This window comes from Cynocephalus volans, chromosome X, assembly GCF_027409185.1.
Source record: "Cynocephalus volans isolate mCynVol1 chromosome X, mCynVol1.pri, whole genome shotgun sequence".
NCBI classification, from domain to species: Eukaryota; Metazoa; Chordata; class Mammalia; order Dermoptera; family Cynocephalidae; genus Cynocephalus; species Cynocephalus volans.
In genome coordinates this window covers 142,737,190-142,756,372 of record NC_084478.1, presented here as the reverse complement: position 1 = coordinate 142,756,372, position 19,183 = coordinate 142,737,190, and the positions used below count along the sequence as shown (strand labels likewise).

At 53.0% G+C, this 19,183-nt stretch overlaps 2 protein-coding genes across 2 annotated transcripts in view; one reads left to right on the top strand and one right to left on the bottom strand.

Annotated features, from left to right (window-relative positions):
• Window positions 1–339: 339 nt before the first annotated feature.
• Window positions 340–10,893, top strand: ELF4 (E74 like ETS transcription factor 4). Its single transcript, XM_063084213.1, has 8 exons — window positions 340–411; window positions 4,440–4,611; window positions 4,940–5,032; window positions 6,630–6,791; window positions 7,595–7,678; window positions 7,766–7,958; window positions 8,614–8,991; window positions 9,889–10,893. The coding sequence occupies exons 1-8, from the start codon at window positions 340–342 to the stop codon at window positions 10,691–10,693; spliced, it is 1,959 nt and encodes a 652-aa protein (XP_062940283.1). The 3' UTR covers window positions 10,694–10,893.
• Window positions 10,894–17,217: 6,324 nt separating this feature from the next.
• Window positions 17,218–19,183, bottom strand: part of BCORL1 (BCL6 corepressor like 1) — a 61,349-nt gene continuing 59,383 nt past the window's right edge. The window contains exon 14 of the mRNA XM_063084087.1: window positions 17,218–18,983. Within this exon, the coding sequence (XP_062940157.1) occupies window positions 18,701–18,983 (283 nt within the window). The 3' untranslated portion in view covers window positions 17,218–18,700. The remainder of the gene's footprint in view (window positions 18,984–19,183) is intronic.

The window sequence follows — 19,183 nt, the reverse complement described above, 5'->3', positions numbered from 1 at the left end:
CCATTGTCCTTCCTTTTCAGCCGTCCCTTTCCTGGCAGTGTGCCCTGGCATGCCAGGGTCGCTCTGGTTCGCCAGCTGTCCCGGCAACAAAGCTCAAGGAAGGTGACTTACTGCCCCTTCTCTCCCTTCTCCCCAGGTCACTCCTGCAGTTGGTCCAGCCCAGCATGCAGCCTTGAGCCTGGCGTAGACCCCCACCTGCTGCAGCTCTCTACGCCCCCGTTTTACTGTGGCTCAGGGAGGAGGCTTTAGGCTCCAAAGTACCTGAGCAGCATCGCTTCGTCAGGAAAGCCTCTCAGCTCCAGAGGGCCCTGCGAAGCCTGCTCTCTCTGAGAGGACAGCATGGCTGTTACCCTGCAGCCCAGTGACCTGATCTTTGAGTTTGCAAGCAACGGGATGGATGATATCCACCAGGTATGGCCCCAGAGAACCAAGTGCAGTCAGCCAGTGTGGACGATCAGATAGACCCAGGCAGGTAGGCAGCCAGCCGGGAGTGGGGGGGGGGGGGAGGCTAGGCAGTCAGCAAATACTGACCAAGCACCTACTGTGTTCAGGGCACTGGCCTACTTGCCAGTCAGCCAGCCTGTGTGCCACCTGGTCACTTATGTGGCTGGTCAATAGCCATCTGGCAGTCATTTAGGGAGCTGGTTGCTCACGTGCAATCAGCAAGCCAGCCAAACAGTGGCTGAGCACATCAGCTGAGCTGTCAGTCGGTCCACATTGTGGACTGGATGTGCAGGTGTGCACAGACCGTCAGATGCGCTTTCGCTGCCGGGACACACGTAGCTGGAGTGAGCACTGCCAGCCGGAACTGCAGAGTGGGTCCGAGCCCTGGCATCTTCCAACTCATGTCTCTAGCCCAGCTGGTTGGCCCTTCCGTGACCATCTTTCTGGCCTCAACCTGAGTGTTCAGGGTAAACTAGAAAGAGAGTCTTTTGGTGGGAGAAAGTTGAAAAATAGAATAGGATTCTGGCACTCGGTTCCCCAGTGCTCCATACTTCGCCCTGCACTGAGGTAAGAGGGCACTTAGATGTACCCACTGGATGGTGGACAGGCACGGTCATCACTGCCCTCCACTCCTCCTTCCACAAATTGGAGAAAGAGGAGGCAGCCAGGTACGGTAGAGGAGTGGAAGATTAAGAGTGAGAGGCCCTGGGTTCTGATCCCAATTTGGCCACAGTGTCACCTGGGCAAGTGCTGTCCCCTGCCCCATCTTTGCCAAGAGTAGATCCGGGTGGATTATCTTTAAGGGCATCCCAGATCTAACTCGGGTGCTCTCTATCCTAAATCCTTCCGAGGATGGAAAACTGTCCAATCTCTAGCAGCTTACTGAAGTCTGCCCCCTAGTGGGCTTTGAGCACGTTGTACTTTCTGTCCAGCTGTTCTTGCCTAAGGTTGGTCAACTTTATTGAACACCTCTGGTGTGCCTAGCCTCTTGGAAGGCATCGGGTGAGAAGGGAAGAAAAATATAAGCTCACTGCCACTTGTCATTTTGTACTTGCTTCTAGTCCACTCAGCAACTGTTTCAGTTCTTCATAGAAGCTGTTCTTACCACCCAACCTACCCCTCCACCTTCAGCAGACAGTCTCTCCTCTAATCCACAGAGAAGCTCGAAACCAAGGACACCCTCAATTTCTCTCCCGTCTCCCTTTTATCTATAACATGCCCTATTCTTATTTCCTTTCCACTGACCTGGGAGAAAGAAGTGTCCCTCTTCCTTCCAAGTATAACTCCCTGCCCCTCCCTGTACTTAATCTGGCCTCTCCTGCCTCCTTCAAGACCTCAAACCCACCGGCCAGTCACACACACACACACACACACACACACACACACACACACACACACACACACACACACACACACACACACACACACACACACAAAACAAACACGGACACACCTCAAAAAAAAAAAAAAAAAACCAAAAAACCCTCAAACCATCAATCACCTCCTCTCTCACTGGTATCTTTCAGACCTCCCAGATCTTTGTCCACGATCTAGAACATCTTCAGGTCTCCCTAACCCTAAAAGAAAACCTTCCCTCCCTTCTCTGCACCCCTCTTCAAAATACCACCTTCTCAGTTCCTTTCTTCTCCCAAGGGTAGTCTCCACCCTCTGTTTTTACTATCTCACCTCCCTTTCATGCTTTTTAGGAAACATTTTTTTTTTTTTTTTTTTGGCAGCTGGCTGGTACAAAATTTTTGAATTTTTAAATTTTTTTGGTGAACAACATTTTCTGGAGTATAGGAAACAATTTTTAGTGTAACATGAATGCAAAAAGACTGCATAAATCATAGGCAGGTCGGTAGGTACATAGATAGATAGCTATAAAATGTACACCCATGTACTCACCCCCTACGTTAAGACATAAAACGTTGCTAGTCTCCTAGAAGCCCCTGATACCTAACACTTAATGAGTGCTTACTCTTTACCAGGTCCTGTTCTGAGCGCTTTATGCATACTGATCAACACTATGGGGTCAATAATATGATTACCCCAATTTTATAAATGAGGAAACTGATACACAGAAAGGTTGAGTGACTTGCCCAAGGTCACACTGCTAGGAAGTAGCAGAGCTTGGTTGCAAACCCAGGCAGTCTTGCTGTACATAAGCAGAATCCAATAGAATTTTCTGGAATGCTGTAAATGTTCTATAATTGTGCTGTCCAGGATGGTGCCATTAATCACACGTGGCTATGGAGCACTTGAAATGTGGCTAATGCAATTGGAGTAAATTTTTAATCTTTTCCAAATTTTTCATTTACATTTAAATTTAAATAGCCACCTATGGCTAGTGGCTATATCTTGGACCGCACAGCTCTGGACACTGTGGCCTTAATCACTACACCCGACCTCCTGCCTCAGTCCATCCTCTCTGAGATCCACTGTAACTTGGCCTGGGACCCCAGCACTGCCCTGAAATTGCTCTAGCTGGGGTGACTGCCCAGTGGCCAAACCCAAAGGCCTTTTATCAGTTTATATTCTGGATCCCTCAGGCACATCAGACAGAGCAGATCATTATTATTCTTTCTTCATGAATAAAGAATTAACATTCTCATGAAAGAAAATTTGGAAAATACAGAAAAGAAGAAAAAGGGAAAAAAATCACTCAAAGTTCCACAACCAAAATATGACTATTCTTAACGTTCTGATATATTTCTGTCTACACAGAATTTTTTTAAAAACAGCTGCGATCATACTCCTTTTTTATTTAGGCTCACTTACTTTCAGAACAACTCTGTTCTCCAGGGGTTGAATTCTCATCCTGATTTATTCACTCCAAGGTATTTAGTGATGACCAGCTCTCTTTGGAGCTCTTGGACACTTATTTCTGACTCCCTGATAGGCACCTCCACTTTAGATATCCCAAAGGTACCTCAAATTCACCATGTCCAGACACTGTACCTCTTATCTTTCTCCAAAAACCTGCTCTTCCTCCTCCTGAGTTCTCCCTTAACATGAGCAGTATCCCCATGTACCTGTTGAATCAAGCAGGAAATTGAATCCCTCTCCCCCACCCAGGCCCTGACCTTCCTGCCTCCATAATGCCTCTGTTCTGTCTTCATTCCACTGTCATTGCCACAGACTGATGCCTAAGATGTCTGAGCCCCTAACCCTGGCCATGAACTGGGTCCCCAGCCTTGACTATGCTGAGCCCCTTACCTGACATCGATTGAGCCCCTCACCCTTGCCATCAAGTAATCCTTTCCCAGTGGCCTCAGAAGGAACCTAACCCTTCTCATAGACTGAGCTCTAGCCCCGGCCACGGATCAGCCCACGACTACAACCAGTTCAAAATGCTTGCCTTTGGTTGGGTGCAGGTGGTGAAGAGTGAACCCATCTCTATTCATCAAGAACCCACTCAAAGCATCTGTATTAGTCTGTTTTGTGTTGCTTATAACAAAATACTTGGAACTGGGCGATTTATAAAGAAAATGAAATTTATCGCTTACAGTTTCTGGGCTGGGAAGTCCAAAGTCCATCTGGTGGTGGCGACAGTGACCCGGGGGGGTCTCACATTGCAAGGTGGTGGAAGCAGAGAGAGCAGAGAAAGACAGACTCTCCTCTTCTTTTAAAGCCCTCAGAACCACGCCCCTGACCACCATTTTTAATCCATTCACTACTGCACAGTCCTACAGTCTAATCACCTTTCAACTACCTTAAAAGGATTTCCCACCCTCTTAACAGTCACAGTGGGGGCTAAGTTTCTAATACATAAAACTTGGGGACACAATTCAAGCTTCAGGGAGTTTTGGGGGGACATAGTTCAATCCCCTACAGCATCACCTAGCAAGGGTCGACCCAGAGCAATGTCATCCTGTACAAATGACAGCGCCCGAGGACTCCAAGAATGAGAAACTGCAGGAAGGGCCAGATTCTGGTCGGGAGAGCTTCCTGTGAGTGTGGCTGGGTTTTGAACCTGATCCCTGTCTTCTCTGTAGCTAGAAGACCCCTCAGTGTTCCCAGCTGTGATCGTGGAGCAGGTACCCTACCCCGAATTACTGCATCTGTACTCAGGACTGGAGCTGGACGACGTTCACAATGGCATCATAACGGACGGGACCTTGTGCATGACGCAGGATCAGATCCTGGAGGGCAGTTTTTTGCTGGCAGGTCTGTTCCCTTCCTGGGCAGGGAAGACCTAGTGGAGAAAGGGGTTCTGTCTTCAGGGAGCAGCAGCTCACAACAGCTTCTAGTGATCCCATGCAGAATGGGCAAGGACCCCAACAAAAGGAGGGAACCATCTTAATGGATCCATTAAGGATTTTGAGATGGGCTGGAACAATCAGAAGTGGGGCTGTCCCCTAGTACCTCTGGCCAGGGTCCCTGTGGCTGCTTAGCACCATCCTGTGGCCCTGATTATAGCTGTACCCCCTGCCCTGAGCCCTGAAGGAACTTTTCTTCTCTCCCGCCCCGGCCCCTTCATGGAACCTGGAACCAGACAACAACGAGGCCACCTCACACACCATGTCAACCACTGAAGTCTTGCTCAATGTCGAATCTCCCAACAACATCCTGGATGAGAAGCAGATCTGTAAGTCTGAACCCTGGGGCCTTAACTCAAGGTAACAAAAAATTCCATTTTAAAATATCACGTGTGTAATGGATTCTCAGGCATGTGTGTGTGCACATGTACCACAGCCACCGACACACGTGGAAACATACTTGAGCTGTTACTGGCATGGGAGGGGCAGCAGGGGCGCCACAAAAATGGAAGAGATGGCCAGGTTGACTTTTGTTTTGACTTTTTTCCCAAGTTTTTTTTTTTTTTTTTAAGATGACCGATAAGGGGATCTTAACCCTTGGCTTGGTGTTGTCAGCACCACGCTCAACCAGTGAGCAAACCGGCCATCCCTATATAGGATCCGAACCTGAGGCGCTGGTGTTATCAGCACCACACTCTACCGAGTGAGCCACGGGCCGGCCCTTTTCCCAAGTTTTTAATTGCAGTAAAATGTATATTAACACAAAGTTTACCACCTTAACCATTTTTAGGCGTGCAGTTTGGTGGTATTAAGTACTTTTATATTATTGTGCAGCCATCACCACCATCCGTCTCCGGAACTCTTATCTTGCAAAACTGAAGTTCTATCTCGATTAAACACTAGGTCTGCATTCCCCCTCCCCCCAGTCCCGGTAACCACCATTTTCCTTTCTGTCTCTAAGAAGGTGACTACTCTAGGTACCTCGAATGAGTGGAGTCACACGTATCTGTCTTTTTGTGACTGGCTTCTTTCACTTAGCACAATGTCCTCAAAGTCCGTTCATGTCATAGCACATGTCAGAATTTCCTTCCTTTTTAAGGCTGAATACTATTGGTCAGGGTGACTGTTCAGGCCCTTCTGCTCTTTTGCTTGGCTCCCAGGAAGTCTAAGAAATGCAGGGTGTGACTGGTTTAGAAACGTACCAGGCTTGGAACATCTTCATCCCTTCCCTGTTCTTGGAGGCCAGGCCCTAAGAGGACTCAGATCCCTGCTGAGCCTACCTGGCTCTGAACACCCAGAAGGTGCCCAAAGCAGGCTCCTCCCAGTGCCCTCCCAGGCAGATGTCCTAATACCACAGGAGGGTGTCCCCCTCCCCTCCACCGCCAACTGCCATTCCCCAGGGAACTTCTGTGATACGGCGGGGGAAAGAAAGCCCCAAAGCTGAGTTAAGAAATTTCTAGTCCTGACTCTGATATTCATCCAGGATTCCACGAATATTTAACCGAGTGCCTGCATGTACCAGGCACTGACTTGCTGTGTGACTTGGGCACCTGACTTGCCTTCTCAGAGTCTGTCTCAGTTTCCTCATCAGGAAAGCAGAGGAATTGGGTTAAATGGTTTTTAAGGCCCCTTTGAGTTGTAAAATGACTGAATGACTAAATCAAGGTGGAATGCCACCTGGAACTTTCCCACTAGCCGCAGTGGGCTACGAATGTGGCAGCTGTGATTGGGGCCAGCTCGTGCCCACAGCTCTGCAGATGTTTCCTCCGCTCGTAGTGTGAGACACATGAGGACTTCTCAGGTGCATCCTGTGTCTGGGGCTGTCAGTACCCGCCCTCCCCAGAAGCCCACCATTCTCCAGAGCACTGGGAGGCCATGCTTGGCCTGGTGCTGGGCCCCGGTCACCTCAGGCCTTTCTTCTTGCAGTGAGCACCTCGGAAATGTTTCCAGACTCGGACCCTGTGCCAGCCGTCACTCTGCCCAACTACCTGTTTCCTGCCTCTGAGCCCAATGCCCTGGAGGGGCATTCCCTGGAGAATGTCCCCATAGAGGAAAGTGCCAAGAAGTCTGGGAAATCAAAGAAGAGAAGTAAGGAGGCTGGGGGGGGGGTCTTCACGGGGCTGGCTGGTGGGGGCGGGGGGCAGGGAGACCATGAGGGCTGATGCAGCTCTCGGGTGAGGCAGGGATGGACTAATAGGCTTCCCTTCTGTAAAACCTGGCCTCATCGGTTAGCCTGCCCGAAGCCTGACATTTCCCGAGCTGCTCCTGTCTGCCCACCATATGTGTAAACTTTTCCAGAAATGTCAACAATCCCCATGGGTTGAATCCTAGGCTGGGAGTTCGGATACCAGGTTTGGGCCCCTGGCCAGTCCCTGGACCTCTGGAGCACCCGCCTATAAAATACCAGTGATGCCATGTGCTTATCTCCCTTCTGTGGAGCTTACGAAGCCGAGGTTATATATGAGAGGACTTTGGGCTTTCTCAAGCCATGGTGTTATTGATTTACTCAGGCGATGGCTGCTTGATACTGCCTTGTCAGCGCCACCACCAAACCCTCAGTGCCACCCTCACCCGCACAACAGTGGTGCCTTTAGGCTGCCTCCCCATATCAAAACGTAGGCTAGGCAGGTTCTGTTCTTGCAAAGATGACTCATTTGCAAGCACCGCATCTCCGCACATTGCAGCCATGTTGGGGTGCTAGCTTTGGGGCCTGAAAATGAGGGTGCAGATACCTGAGGGCTGTGGCTGTGGAGAGCGAGCTGGGGCCTGCAGCCCTGGTGACCCAGCTCCTCCTCGTTGGCCCCGTTGCACCCAGCTTGGCTAGGTCCTGGGGCCTCCCTCTCGGGAGCCTGGACCTCAGCCTCACCCCGCTCTCCCACCTTCCCTCACAGTCCGGAAGACAAAGGGCAACCGAAGTACCTCACCTATCACTGACCCCAGCGTCCCCATTCGGAAGAAATCAAAGGACGGCAAAGGTATGACTGGGGGGCAGCGAGGAGGGAGGGAGCCCCTTCCCTGCCGCCAGGCCCCCCAGCCGCCCCTCACCGCCCGTCCCTCTGCAGGCAACACCATCTATTTGTGGGAGTTCCTCCTGGCGCTGCTGCAAGACAGAAACACCTGTCCCAAGTACATCAAGTGGACCCAGCGAGAGAAGGGCATCTTCAAGCTGGTGGACTCCAAAGCTGTGTCCAAGCTGTGGGGGAAGCAGAAAAACAAGCCTGACATGAACTATGAGACGATGGGGCGGGCACTGAGGTAGGAGCTGCTGGAACACACCATCCCTGCCCCGGGGAGTCACCAAGCTCTTCTGTCTGTCCAAGGAGTCTCTACTGCTTCAGCGGAGACCGGCTGGGACTTCGAGGAAGTGGGGCCCCTAACTCTCCCATTTGCTTGTCCTGTCTCCTTTCCCAGTCCCCCTCTGGGAGGAAAAATCCCCTGCCTCCTGCATCTCTGTCCTAGTTTTTTCTCTTTTTATAGTGGAAGAGGATTTTCGGCCTGTCCCCCATCACCAAGAAGGGCTTTCTTCACATTCTGCAAGCCAGAGATGCAGGGGGTGGGCTTGGGTTGCCAGGGGACTTGCTGACCCCCTGCCGTCCATCTCCTCGTTCCTACTTCCATCCTTCATTCCCTCCCTGTCCTCTGTCCCAGTGCAGGGTGGGGGTTGCCATTTGGAAACCCTTTTCATAGATCTTTTGAGTCCTCAGGGGGAAAATCTCAGAAATGTCATAAGAGCCTTCCAAGTCCAAGAGGTGGCCGCGCCCCTCCCCTTGCCCCAGCCCCCGCCGGCTTCCCGGCCAGCTCAGCCTCATGCCCGTCCTGCCCTGGAGGGTGGTGTGGTGGGGAGATGGAGAGGGACAGCCTCCCCCGCAGTCCCTGGCTAACTCCCCTCTCCCCGCCCCTTGTCCCCCAGGTATTACTACCAAAGAGGCATCCTGGCCAAAGTGGAAGGGCAGAGGCTGGTGTACCAGTTTAAGGAGATGCCCAAGGACCTGGTGGTGATTGAAGATGAGGACGAGAGCAGTGAAGCCACAGCAGCCCCCACTCAGGCCTCCACTTCTTCCATGGCCTCCGCCAGCACCACTTGGCGAGCCAACTCCAGGGTCCCGTCCAGGGCTGCCCCCCAGGGCAAGGACGGCTCTCCCTGGGAGAAGCCGAAGGTTGAGCATGTCGGTCTGCAGCCATCTTCGAGTCTGGAATTAGGACTGTGTCTTGACGAGGAGATCCCCACTACCTCCACCATGCTTGTCTCTCCACCAGAGAGCCAGGCCAAACTCACCACAGCTGTGAGGTAAGGCCCCCAAGTCATCGCGAGGCTTCCCATTGCACCCCATGTCAGGGGGCAGTTTTCAGCTGCTTGCAAGGCTCTGCTGTGTCTCCGGTCTTGTGGGATCCTCACAGAACCCCTGGGAAGCCAGTAGGGCACTTGTTGGCTAAGAGAGGAAAAGTGACTTGCCTGGGGTCACACACCAAAATAATGGCACAGCCAGCACTTGACCTGGGGGGCTTCTGCTGCCAGCTTGGGCTATTCCTATCACATCAGAGTGCTCCCCGAAGAGCCACCAGGGCCTCCATGTCTGGGCACCCCACCCCCCACCCCCATGCCTCTTCTACTCCAGAAAAGAGGCAACAGAGAATGTTACAGAGATGCCTGCTCTGCCTTCCTCAGGACCTCCAGGCCTACCCGGAAAGCTCTCACTACTACTCGTCCACGCTAAGGGGCCTCCAATTTTCCCTGAAAAGGTTGGACTTTGGGTTCTGTGTATGTACCTTTACTATGCTGGCATGGGTCACGAGGCGCTCTTCTGAGGAGGGGAGGCAGCAGAGTGGAATGGCGAGGACCATGAGCTCTGGGGTCACGAGGGCTAGATGTGAGTCCCTGCTCTAGTGCTCACTAGCTGTGTGGTCTGGGGGCAAGGTCCATAATCTCTCCGTGCCTCAGTGTCCTTGAGCTTTAAATCACATTATATTCTTATTCAACTCCTGGGCCCTTTTGAGGATTGAGCGAGATGCCACACACCAATCACTGCGAATGACATCTGACCTATACTAAGTACGCGATAAATGTTAGCTACAGCAGCAACAACAAAGAAAACACCTTCCACTCCGTTCCTCTTGTGCCCTCCTTCCTTAGCCAGTTGGGGGACGCCTCTTGCCTTAACCAGCTCTCTTCTCTGTTTCTTCCCAGCACTTCTTCAGTGCCCAGCAACATCCACCTAGGAGTGGCCCCTGTGGGCTCAGGCTCGGCCTTGACCCTGCAGACGATCCCGCTGACCGCAGTGCTGACCAACGGGCCTCCCACCAGTACTACTGCTTCGACCCAGCTCGTTCTCCAGAGTGTTCCACCTGCTTCGACCTTCAAGGACACCTTCACTTTGCAGGCCTCCTTCCCCCTGAACACCAGTTTCCAAGAGGGCCAGGTGACAGCACCGGGGACCCCACTGATTCTCAGTGGCCTCCCCCAACTTCTGGCTGGGGCTAACCGTCCAACCAACCCAAGGCCACCCTCGGTCACAGGTGCTGGACCAGCAGGGCCCAGCTCTCAGCCCCCTGGGACTGTGATTGCTGCCTTCATCAGGACTTCTGGCACTACAGCAGTCCCTGGGGTCAAGGAGGGGCCACTGAGGTCCCCCTCGTATGTGCAGGGCATGGTGACTGGGGCCCCCATGGAGGGGCTGCTGGTTCCTGAAGAGACCCTGAGGGAGCTCCTGAGAGATCAGGCTCGTCTTCAGCCACTTCCAACCCAGATAGTTTCATGGGGTTCCCACAATCCGAGCCTTATGGGAAACCAGACTTTCTCTCCTCCCAGCCGCCCCACTGTTGGGCTGACCCCGGTGGCTGAACTCGAGCAGTCCTCAGGCTCAGGGTCCGTGTGTGTGGCTGAGCCTAGCGTGCCCACATCTGGGAGCCGGCTGACCCGATCTCCAACCCAGGCCCCCTTCTCCCCTTTCAACCCCACTTCCCTTATTAAGATGGAGCCCCATGAAATATAAACGAAGGGGTCAGAAGAAGTGCGATCTGCCAGGCGAAGCTGAGCAGCACTTTGATGAGGACCGATTTAAGTAGCACACCTGCCCTGACGTTTCAGTAGGATGCCAGCACGCCTGTCCCCCAGCCCTGCCCGGCGTCACAGTGGCCAAGCTATGCCCAATTTGAGCATCCCTGGCGTCAGACCATGGCCTTCAAGAGCACTAGGGGATATGCTCTTGGCAGGATGATGAGCTGACTCGGTGATGGAGGGAAGGGAGGTGAGGAGGGAGGTGAGGCAGGGAGAAGTTTGGCCAGGGCTGGCGCAGGGCCTACGCAGGGAATGGACTACCCCATATGTGAATATCTCTATGAATTTGTGCATACTGTGGGTCTGTATCTTCATTTCTTTGGGGAGAACAGGGGTGTAGCTGGGAGTTCTTGTTTTCAGGGGGTGTGTGTCTCTCTGTGGGTCAGCCACAGGGGTGGGGATTTTTTTCTCAAGGCAAAGCATTCTCTAGTTCCTTTTGTACAAGCCAAGATTCAGAACCTATGGGGTAAAGGTTGGGTCCCCCATATCTGGAGAGATGTCACAGAGCTGCAACAGGTCAAGTGTAGAGCTTCAATGGACGTGCGTGTTGGGGAAGATACACACCTAAGGAGAAGGCCGGAGGCGATCAAACCAGGAAGGGAGGAGGGAGCACTCAGCCGGGGAGCCGCGCCCACAGGCTAGCCCGAGACGCTGCTCCGGAGCCGCCTCCTCGCCCAGCACAGCCACCAGGCCGGCAGGCTAGAGCCGTGGCTGCCCCAGACGGCTTTGCCGAAGGATTAGTCAGAGGCCAAGTGCCCCTGCAGAGTCAGGCCAGCCACTCAGTTCCCAGCCAGGGCTGAATTCATTGAATGTTTGTTTGCGCCCTGAGCTTGGGCTGTTTGGGTGAGACCAGCCCTCCGCTGGACAGCAGCCTTCGCTGGCACCCCGGCCTACGTCCCCCATCCTGGGGTCCCTCTTGATTACTTTTGCCCTGATATTTTCCAGCTGTCAGGTGTCACTGGGGCTAGTCGGGCAGTGACCTAGGTTGGGCCTGCCCCATTCCTGCCCTGTGTGCATGAGTGCCCGCCGCGAGGTCCCCACTGCTCAGCCACCTCCACTGCCCCCCACCCCGGACACTTGCCAGCCCACTCCCACGATGGCAACAGCAGCCTCGGGTGGACCACGGCCCCTCACCTGCACCTGTCACACCTAAGCCTGATTCCTACTTCGCCGAGAAGACACAGTTCCCACAGCAGCTCTCCCGTCTCTCCTGGCTCCTCGCTTCCCTCTTTTCTCTTTCCAAGGAGGGGTCAACCTGTTCTCTCTTAAAGTCAACCCCTCGGCCACCCTCCCCTCTCCCTTCTTTGAATTAACTTGCTTCTCTCCTGCCATTTTGGGGACAAGGCTATGAAATGTCCGCCTCAGAGACAAGTCTATTATCTGGCGAGTTCGGCTAATGCGAGTCAGTGCCTCAGGACCTTTGCCATGTCCTCGGTACAAAACCATCCACTTGACCTGACTCCCTCCCCTGCCTGCTCTTCTCTCTCTCCTGCCGGTAGCTGCCAAGCCGGCTCTCATCCTCTCCCCATCTCTTCTTCTCCCCCTCCCTGCCTCCAACCATATACTGCATTTGTCCAGCAGTTGGCATTAAAGTGCCTTTTTCTAATAAAGTTAGTTTATTATGACAATTTCTTGATGGCTGAAAGTAAGCATCTTGAAGAAAGGGTCTCCATTTAAAAAATAAATTTGCACAAAGGTGCTGCATGGTTAGGGGTGGCTCTGTCCCCTAGTTTTGTTGCTTAGAGTGTGGTGTTGATAACACCATGGCCAAGGGTACTGGTCAGCTGCCAAAAAACAAGACAAAACTACAAAATGCCCCACCTCTGTTCTTTTGCTTTACTAAGCTCTACTCAAGCACAATGCTCTTCCCATCCTGCTAGTACCAATTGTGTCCATCCCTCGAGACTCAATTCACGGAAGCGGCCTCACCAGACCAGCCTCTCCTTAAGTGAGTTCTTTATTTTAAACTCTTGCTATTGCCACTCTTTTGGCAAGTGATCGGGAACAGCCTGTGACATCTCCTCTATTACAATCACAAACTGTTACTTAAATCATCAATGAGTTGTATCTACTTAGTCTCCCCAATTAGTGTGTTACCTCCTGAGGGGCAGGGGGGACTGAACCACCCACAGAGCAGGGCACACATGCAGCAGATAGTGAGCATCCATGAACGGTTACTGATTGAGCTGTTGGGAAATGGGGACCAAACTTTGAGGTAGGTGACCTCTGACTTCCCCTCTGCACAGGCACTCACGCCAGGTGCCCCACTGCCCAGGGCCTGCTGTCCCTGACTCAGTGCTCTTATGGTACCCCCACCCACACCCTCACCTTAGCGCTCAAGATTTGTTGCTACTTGGAATATCTTTTGCCCCTAAAGAAATTTCCCTGTCCAGTTTCTGTCCTCCTCAAAGTGTTAAACTAGCTAATTTGTTAAACTAACCTGTGCTGATACAGTTATGGGTGAGGGCTAGAGGAGAATCTCAGGAGACAGTTTCACTTTAACTAGCATCACGTGGGGATGACAACATCTCTGCCTTTGCGATGGTTTAATGGAGTCAACGGACAGGAGCCACAGGAGCCGATCCCCACCTCCCAGCAGCTGATGTGTTACTCCCTCCTCTGGGCTCCCACAGCACTTTGTATATACCTCTTATCTAGCACATTGTAGTTCCTTAATTATGTGTTTATGTTTGTTTTCCCTCCAACAGACTGTGAGCTCCTCAAGGACAGGGACTGTGTGTTAGTCACTGATGTATCCCCAGCGCCTAGCACAGTGCCTGACACACAGTAGGTGCTCAATAAATGTTTATTGAAAGAATCGATGAGTCCTGGTTCTAATTATGGGGACTTCTGTCCTATACTATGGCAAGCAAGAGGAGAGGGAGAAGATGATCTATAATCGGGAGCTATCACAGCTTTTTGACTCCTCATATAACACTGCAGACGGCTACTTCCTTTCCCATGTCTACAGCCACCCCTGGACAACAGGGCCCATGAGGAGCCCAGGGCTGCTTCCAGCTGTGCCTTGCTGTCACCAGATGCCACAGGCAACTCCTAAACTTCTGCCCTTTGCTGCTGCCTCCTTCCAGGGACTGCCTCACCACTATTTCCTCGTCCATCCCTGGGTAGGACTTGAGTGGTGGAAATGTCAGCCCCACTGACATTTCAAAGTTATTTTTGAAATAAAAAATAAAAGTTTTGGGGGGAGGCAGGACAAAAAGTTATTCTGACAGTCACAGACCTTTCTGACCCCATCACATATTCTAAAAGAGGCAGTTGCCTCCAGCTCCAAAGCTTCTAGACCTGGCGTGAGCGAGCAAATTCCCCTCCCCGTGGTCGCAGCCTCCCAGAGCCTGGGCCCTGGCACGCGACGTGGAGGCAGATGTCCGGCAGGTGGCGCTGTCGAGCCGGCCATGGCGGGCTGGTGGTCCGGCGGAGCCCGGGAAGGGAGGGGCGGCTGGGGCGGGGCCTACCGCTCCCGACGGAGGCGGCCCCAGCCCGCGTCTTCCAGTCCCTCGGTCATGCCCCAGCGCCCCCACCTGTGCTTGGGTGGCTCTGGCCCCAACCAGCGCCCTCTATGGCTCCGGAGCTTCGAACTTCCCCCCCGGCCCCGCCCCCTCCACTTTCCGGGGGCAATTCAGCAGTCCCTTAAGTGCCCTCTCCCCATTGGCTAGCCGCGCTCTGGCCCCGCCCCCGGCGGCCCCCTCCCCCAGACTCCCGGACCAGCAGGTTAGCACGCGGCGGCCGGGTCTCCGGCACCCGCGTCTCGGGCACCCGCCGCCGCCCGCGCTGGGGCAGCGGGACTGAGCCCCCGGTCGCCGCCCTTCCGCAGGGCGCTGGGTCTGGCCCACTCGCCCCGCGGTGGGCCTTTAGCTACACGTGCACGCGCCGCCGGCTTCTACCTTGAAATCGGAGAGCGATCGAGGCGCCCGTGACATTCGTTTGCCAGCGGCGGGCCCCGAACGCCCGCTGCGCGAGCCCCGGCTTCGAGAGGGCCGGTGCGGAGCCGAGGAGGTGTCCGCACCCCGCGGCAGGACGGGGTCTGTGGAAACCAGTGCACTAGGGGAACACGTGGAATCCCTGCTCGCCCAGCTGCGGGGTCCGGAAGGCCTGGGCACTTCGCGCCTTCCCCTGGCCGCTAAGCAGGACGCCCTTGGGGCAGACCCCACCCTTCCTAAAGCACACGCACACGACTTAGTGGGGGCAGGACGCTATAAAATACCCAACAGGCTTCCTAGTTATTTGGTTAGAGTACAGAAGGGGTAGGAGTTTACTGCCCAACTCGACCCCCTCCAAACCCACCTACCCCCCATCAAATAGGCATGCAGAGATGGTTCTTTCTCCAGAATAGGAAGACTTAACAGGGCCTCTCTTTCAACCCCAAAGAGGAACACTCTGGTAAGACCGTCCTCAACCATAGGCTCGTGACCTCTGCACGGAGGAGGAACTAACTTTGGCTAAACAGTCGTGTTTTATCTTCAGTATGATCCTCCTTAGTTGGTAGATCGGGAAATTGAGCCTCCCCGCTCTTTGACAGATGCAGCAATGAAGGCTGGGAAAGATTAGGTTCTCATCCAAGGTCAGCCTAGGTAGCAGGTGGTGGTAGCTGGCACTTTCTCCTACACCATACTGAAAGAATTAGAGAATCATTTGATGAGAGGCCGTTGACCAACCTCACCCAAATCCGGAGCGGTCATGTAGATTTACTAGCAGTCCATACCTCCTGCCTTGAACTTTACAACCTGGCAGAAGGAGAGTGGGACTCCAGGAAAGGCATGGATGAAAGAACCCAAATGCAAGAAAACTACTTTTTAGTTCTGTTTCAGCTCCCCTTCTTTGTCTCCAAGCCTTTGCTCAGATTGTCCCCTCAGTTGGAACATTATTCTCTGCCACCCTTAATTCCTACTTTTCTACTTATTTATCACCTCTCCCAGGAAGCCTTTCCCAAGCACCGCAGTGCCCTTGCCCATCCCTTTTAGCTCCCACAGTGTCCTGGGCCTAGCTGAATCCTTACACTGACCATATGGCTTTCATGACCTACCGACATGTCTGGCTTCTTTACTTAACCTCAAGTTCCAAACAGAAGATTGACCTGAAATCAGAACCGTTATGGGGTTGTTTGGGAATCTGAGAAAGGCAGCTATTGTAGACGGCCTTAGGATCAGAAAACGGGGAGAAGGCCAATGTGGAAGATTCATGCAGGAGCTCATCTGGGCAGAAAGATCCAGCTCACAAAAGCTTCTGGGGCTTGAGCAAAGAGAGCAGCTCACAGTTCACTCCTGAGGATGGCTGGTCTCCAGTGGGATACAAAGATACCTTCGCATATACACTCTCTGCCAGGGCTCTCCAGACACTTAAGCCACAGTGAGAGGCCCTAAGAATATAGTTTAAATAGGCCTCACCCTAAGCCTCTCAAACAGTAATGGGTGCCTTCTGGATCCAGCAGTCACAAGAATCATGGCTTCTACCACTGTTTTTCAGAAGTGGGAGGAAAAATTGTAAAATCCAGCATGGGCATGTTGCCTTCATAGTAGCAAGGTCATAGGAAAAGCAGGACCATGGAAGGCCTGCACTGTGCGGTGGGCAGGGGAGGTCCTGACCCAACAGCGAGGGCAGCGCAAAGACCATGCAGCCAGATGCCAGATGCAGCGGGAGGGTGGTTCGAGGCGGGAGACTGAGCCACCCACAGCCACCCAGAAGAGGGCTCCTCTCTCTAATCCTGCTAAGCCTATGGCAAACGAGGAATGCTCGCAAACACACCCCCAAACCAGATACTCAACTTTCCCCACCGGCCCCCTCCCCCACCCAGGATTTGCCCCTGCCTGTCTTTTTCTTTCCCAATCACAACCCAGTGACCCAAATGTTCACTAGTCACCCAACCCTGCCTTCATTCATGGTACCCCACGGGATCCACAACTGCAAAGCAGGATCGGGGTCTCCCCAGTTACTGAGTCAGGATGCCCATCTTCTTTACCTCCCAAAAGCCACACAGGGGAGAAGAGTGAAAAGAGAGACAGGAGACAGAGCCCTGACACAGGTTTTCAGTATGCAAGTGTTTTTGACTCCACAGCCGGTTGCTTAAAATGAAACATAAAGGGCAGCCAGAATACACACCCAAATGCAAAAAAGTAAAGGCAAACATAAAACATAAAATAAACCACACAATACCATGAACCCCAACAAAACAAAAATTCATATCTAAAACCCCTCAGCTTTATATATATACATATACATGTATATATATATATATGTATTTTTTTTTTTTTAGAAAGGGAGAACAACTGTTCAAAACCATCTGGGCAGTATGGTGGGGGTGGGGAGCAGTCCTACAGAAGGGGGCCCAGAACGTCCCCTAGGAACAAAGAACAAACACAATACAAAGAAAATAACCACCAATGCTCCCGTGTGGGTCAGGAGCCTCCGGAGAACAGATTGTCCCATCCTCAAACTGGCTTTTTTTTTTTTTTTTTTTTTCATTTTCTTCTTTTGTTGTTGTTGTTGTTTTAGCACCTGTACAATAAAACTGTACCATCTCCAACCAGAGCCGGCCACAGCGAGGCCCTCCTGCATTTGGATGGTACATACTCTCTACAAGGATTGTTCGGAAAAATAGCAATTGGTAGAAAAATAAGAACAAGAGTGGGAAAGACGACGTCACAGAGGGGACAGGGACAGGGAAGGAACCCAAACTCCCCTCCCTTCTCTCCCCCTAAACAAATGCAGCGCTGGAGGCCCAGGGGCCAGGAGGGAGGCCTGGTGGGGCCAGGAGGGAGGCCTGGTGGGGCCAGGAGGGAGGCCTGGTGGGGCTGGAGCCCAGTCTCCTGCCCTCGCCTAGGAAACAGCTGCCACCTGGATTGCACCTCTGGCAGTCAGTCAGTCCAGAGCCCTCTGCAGATCCCAAAGGAGAATGGGGAGCAGGAGGAGGAGATAGGGGAAAGGGGTGCTGCAAGTCTGGGAAGGGGTGGAGGCTCAGTATCTCGAGGGGGAGGTCAGAACAGGGTGGGGGGAGCGGTGGGGGGGATGCAGGACAAATCCATATTGTGCACTCTGAGGGGAGCAGTGAGGAGGGGCACCCTCACCCCTCAGACCCATTCTCCACTCTCCTTTCTTAGAGCACTTCATGAACCCCTCACCCCCCAGGTCTCCCCTGACCGCCGTAAACACTAATCTCAAGATAGCAGGGCTGCTGCGAAGGGCAGGGGCTGTGAGAGGAGACAAAACTGGCAGGGGGAGGGGGGGAGCACCAAACCCCCAGCTCTGGGCCAGCAGCAGCCACAAGTCACAAGTTCAATTCCCTGCCACCCCCCACCTGTCCCCTCCCCAGTAGGGAAAGAAACCACCAAGGAATAACCATCAGAGGGAGGGAGCAGCCCCAGAGCTTATCAAGAAAGAAAAAGAAAGGAGGTAAAGAAAGTCCCTCAATACAACAAGTTGTCGCAAATCATCACAGTGATACAGACTTATCAGAAACCAATGGAACAATACAAATTAAATACTAATAAAAATAAATACTATGGAAGACAGAAGAACACAGGGGAACGGAGGGGGCGCTCAGAGATTTGGGCTTTTTCCATTTCTCCTCGGGACAGGCCGTGGCCACCCAGGGCCCAGGTTTGGTCTTGGTCATACACAAGGAGGCCAGTCCAAGGTACCCTGGCACCACTTCCCACCACCCCTGGGACCTCTTGTCCTCAGACGTGGCGCTCAACTTTCCACCCCCATCACCAACCACAACAACAATGAGGATGACAGGGAGATGAGAACTAATTGTAACCAAAAAACAAAAAAAATCCAGTCACTAATGCTGGCATTGATAAGGCGGCTTCTTGTTGGTCCGTGTTATTGCCTCATTCTGCAGTCTGGTGCTCGGTGGGGGGGACACACAGGAGGCGGGGAGGGTGAACTCGGAGGAGAAAGAAGAAAAAGGGGTGCTGTTTCCTGGTCAACTGCACCAAGACTGGAATTCCACCTCCGAGCCTAGGAGCCGAAGGAGCTCTGGCTCATAGCGCACCAGCTCCACAGTCTCAGAGGAGCCTGGGGGGGATCTGTCGTCCACGCCTCCGAGCTTCTCTGCAAGGGTCTGCAGCTGACTGGAGGCTACCTGCCGGTAGAACTCGGCCTTGGGTAAGGTGGTGATTTCAAAGTGCGGGAAGCGGGCCTGAAAGATCCTCGAGGAAAGCTTCAGCCTCTTTAGGACATCGGTAAAGAGGAACCAGTTGCAGGGCCTGAAAAGGCAAGGATGGGAGTTAGGGACAGTGGCTCAGGGGAAAGTGGTGGGGACACCGACAGTGGGGACCATGGCAAGGAGGCTAACCTGGCTTTCTCCCACTGTAACTCACTGCCAGTCTGGCTCCTCACACTAAACCCCAGGATCCTGGGGTATAGCAGAGGCGAATAGTTTCTCCTGTCCCCTACAACGCTTGGC

Coding starts and splice junctions, on each gene's coding strand:
- ELF4 (XM_063084213.1), top strand. CDS start 340: ATGGCTGTTACCCTGCAGCCCAGTGACCTGATCTTTGAGTTTGCAAGC. Junction 7,679..7,765: donor GAAATCAAAGGACGGCAAAG/GTATGACTGGGG, acceptor GTCCCTCTGCAG/GCAACACCATCTATTTGTGG. Junction 8,992..9,888: donor AAACTCACCACAGCTGTGAG/GTAAGGCCCCCA, acceptor GTTTCTTCCCAG/CACTTCTTCAGTGCCCAGCA.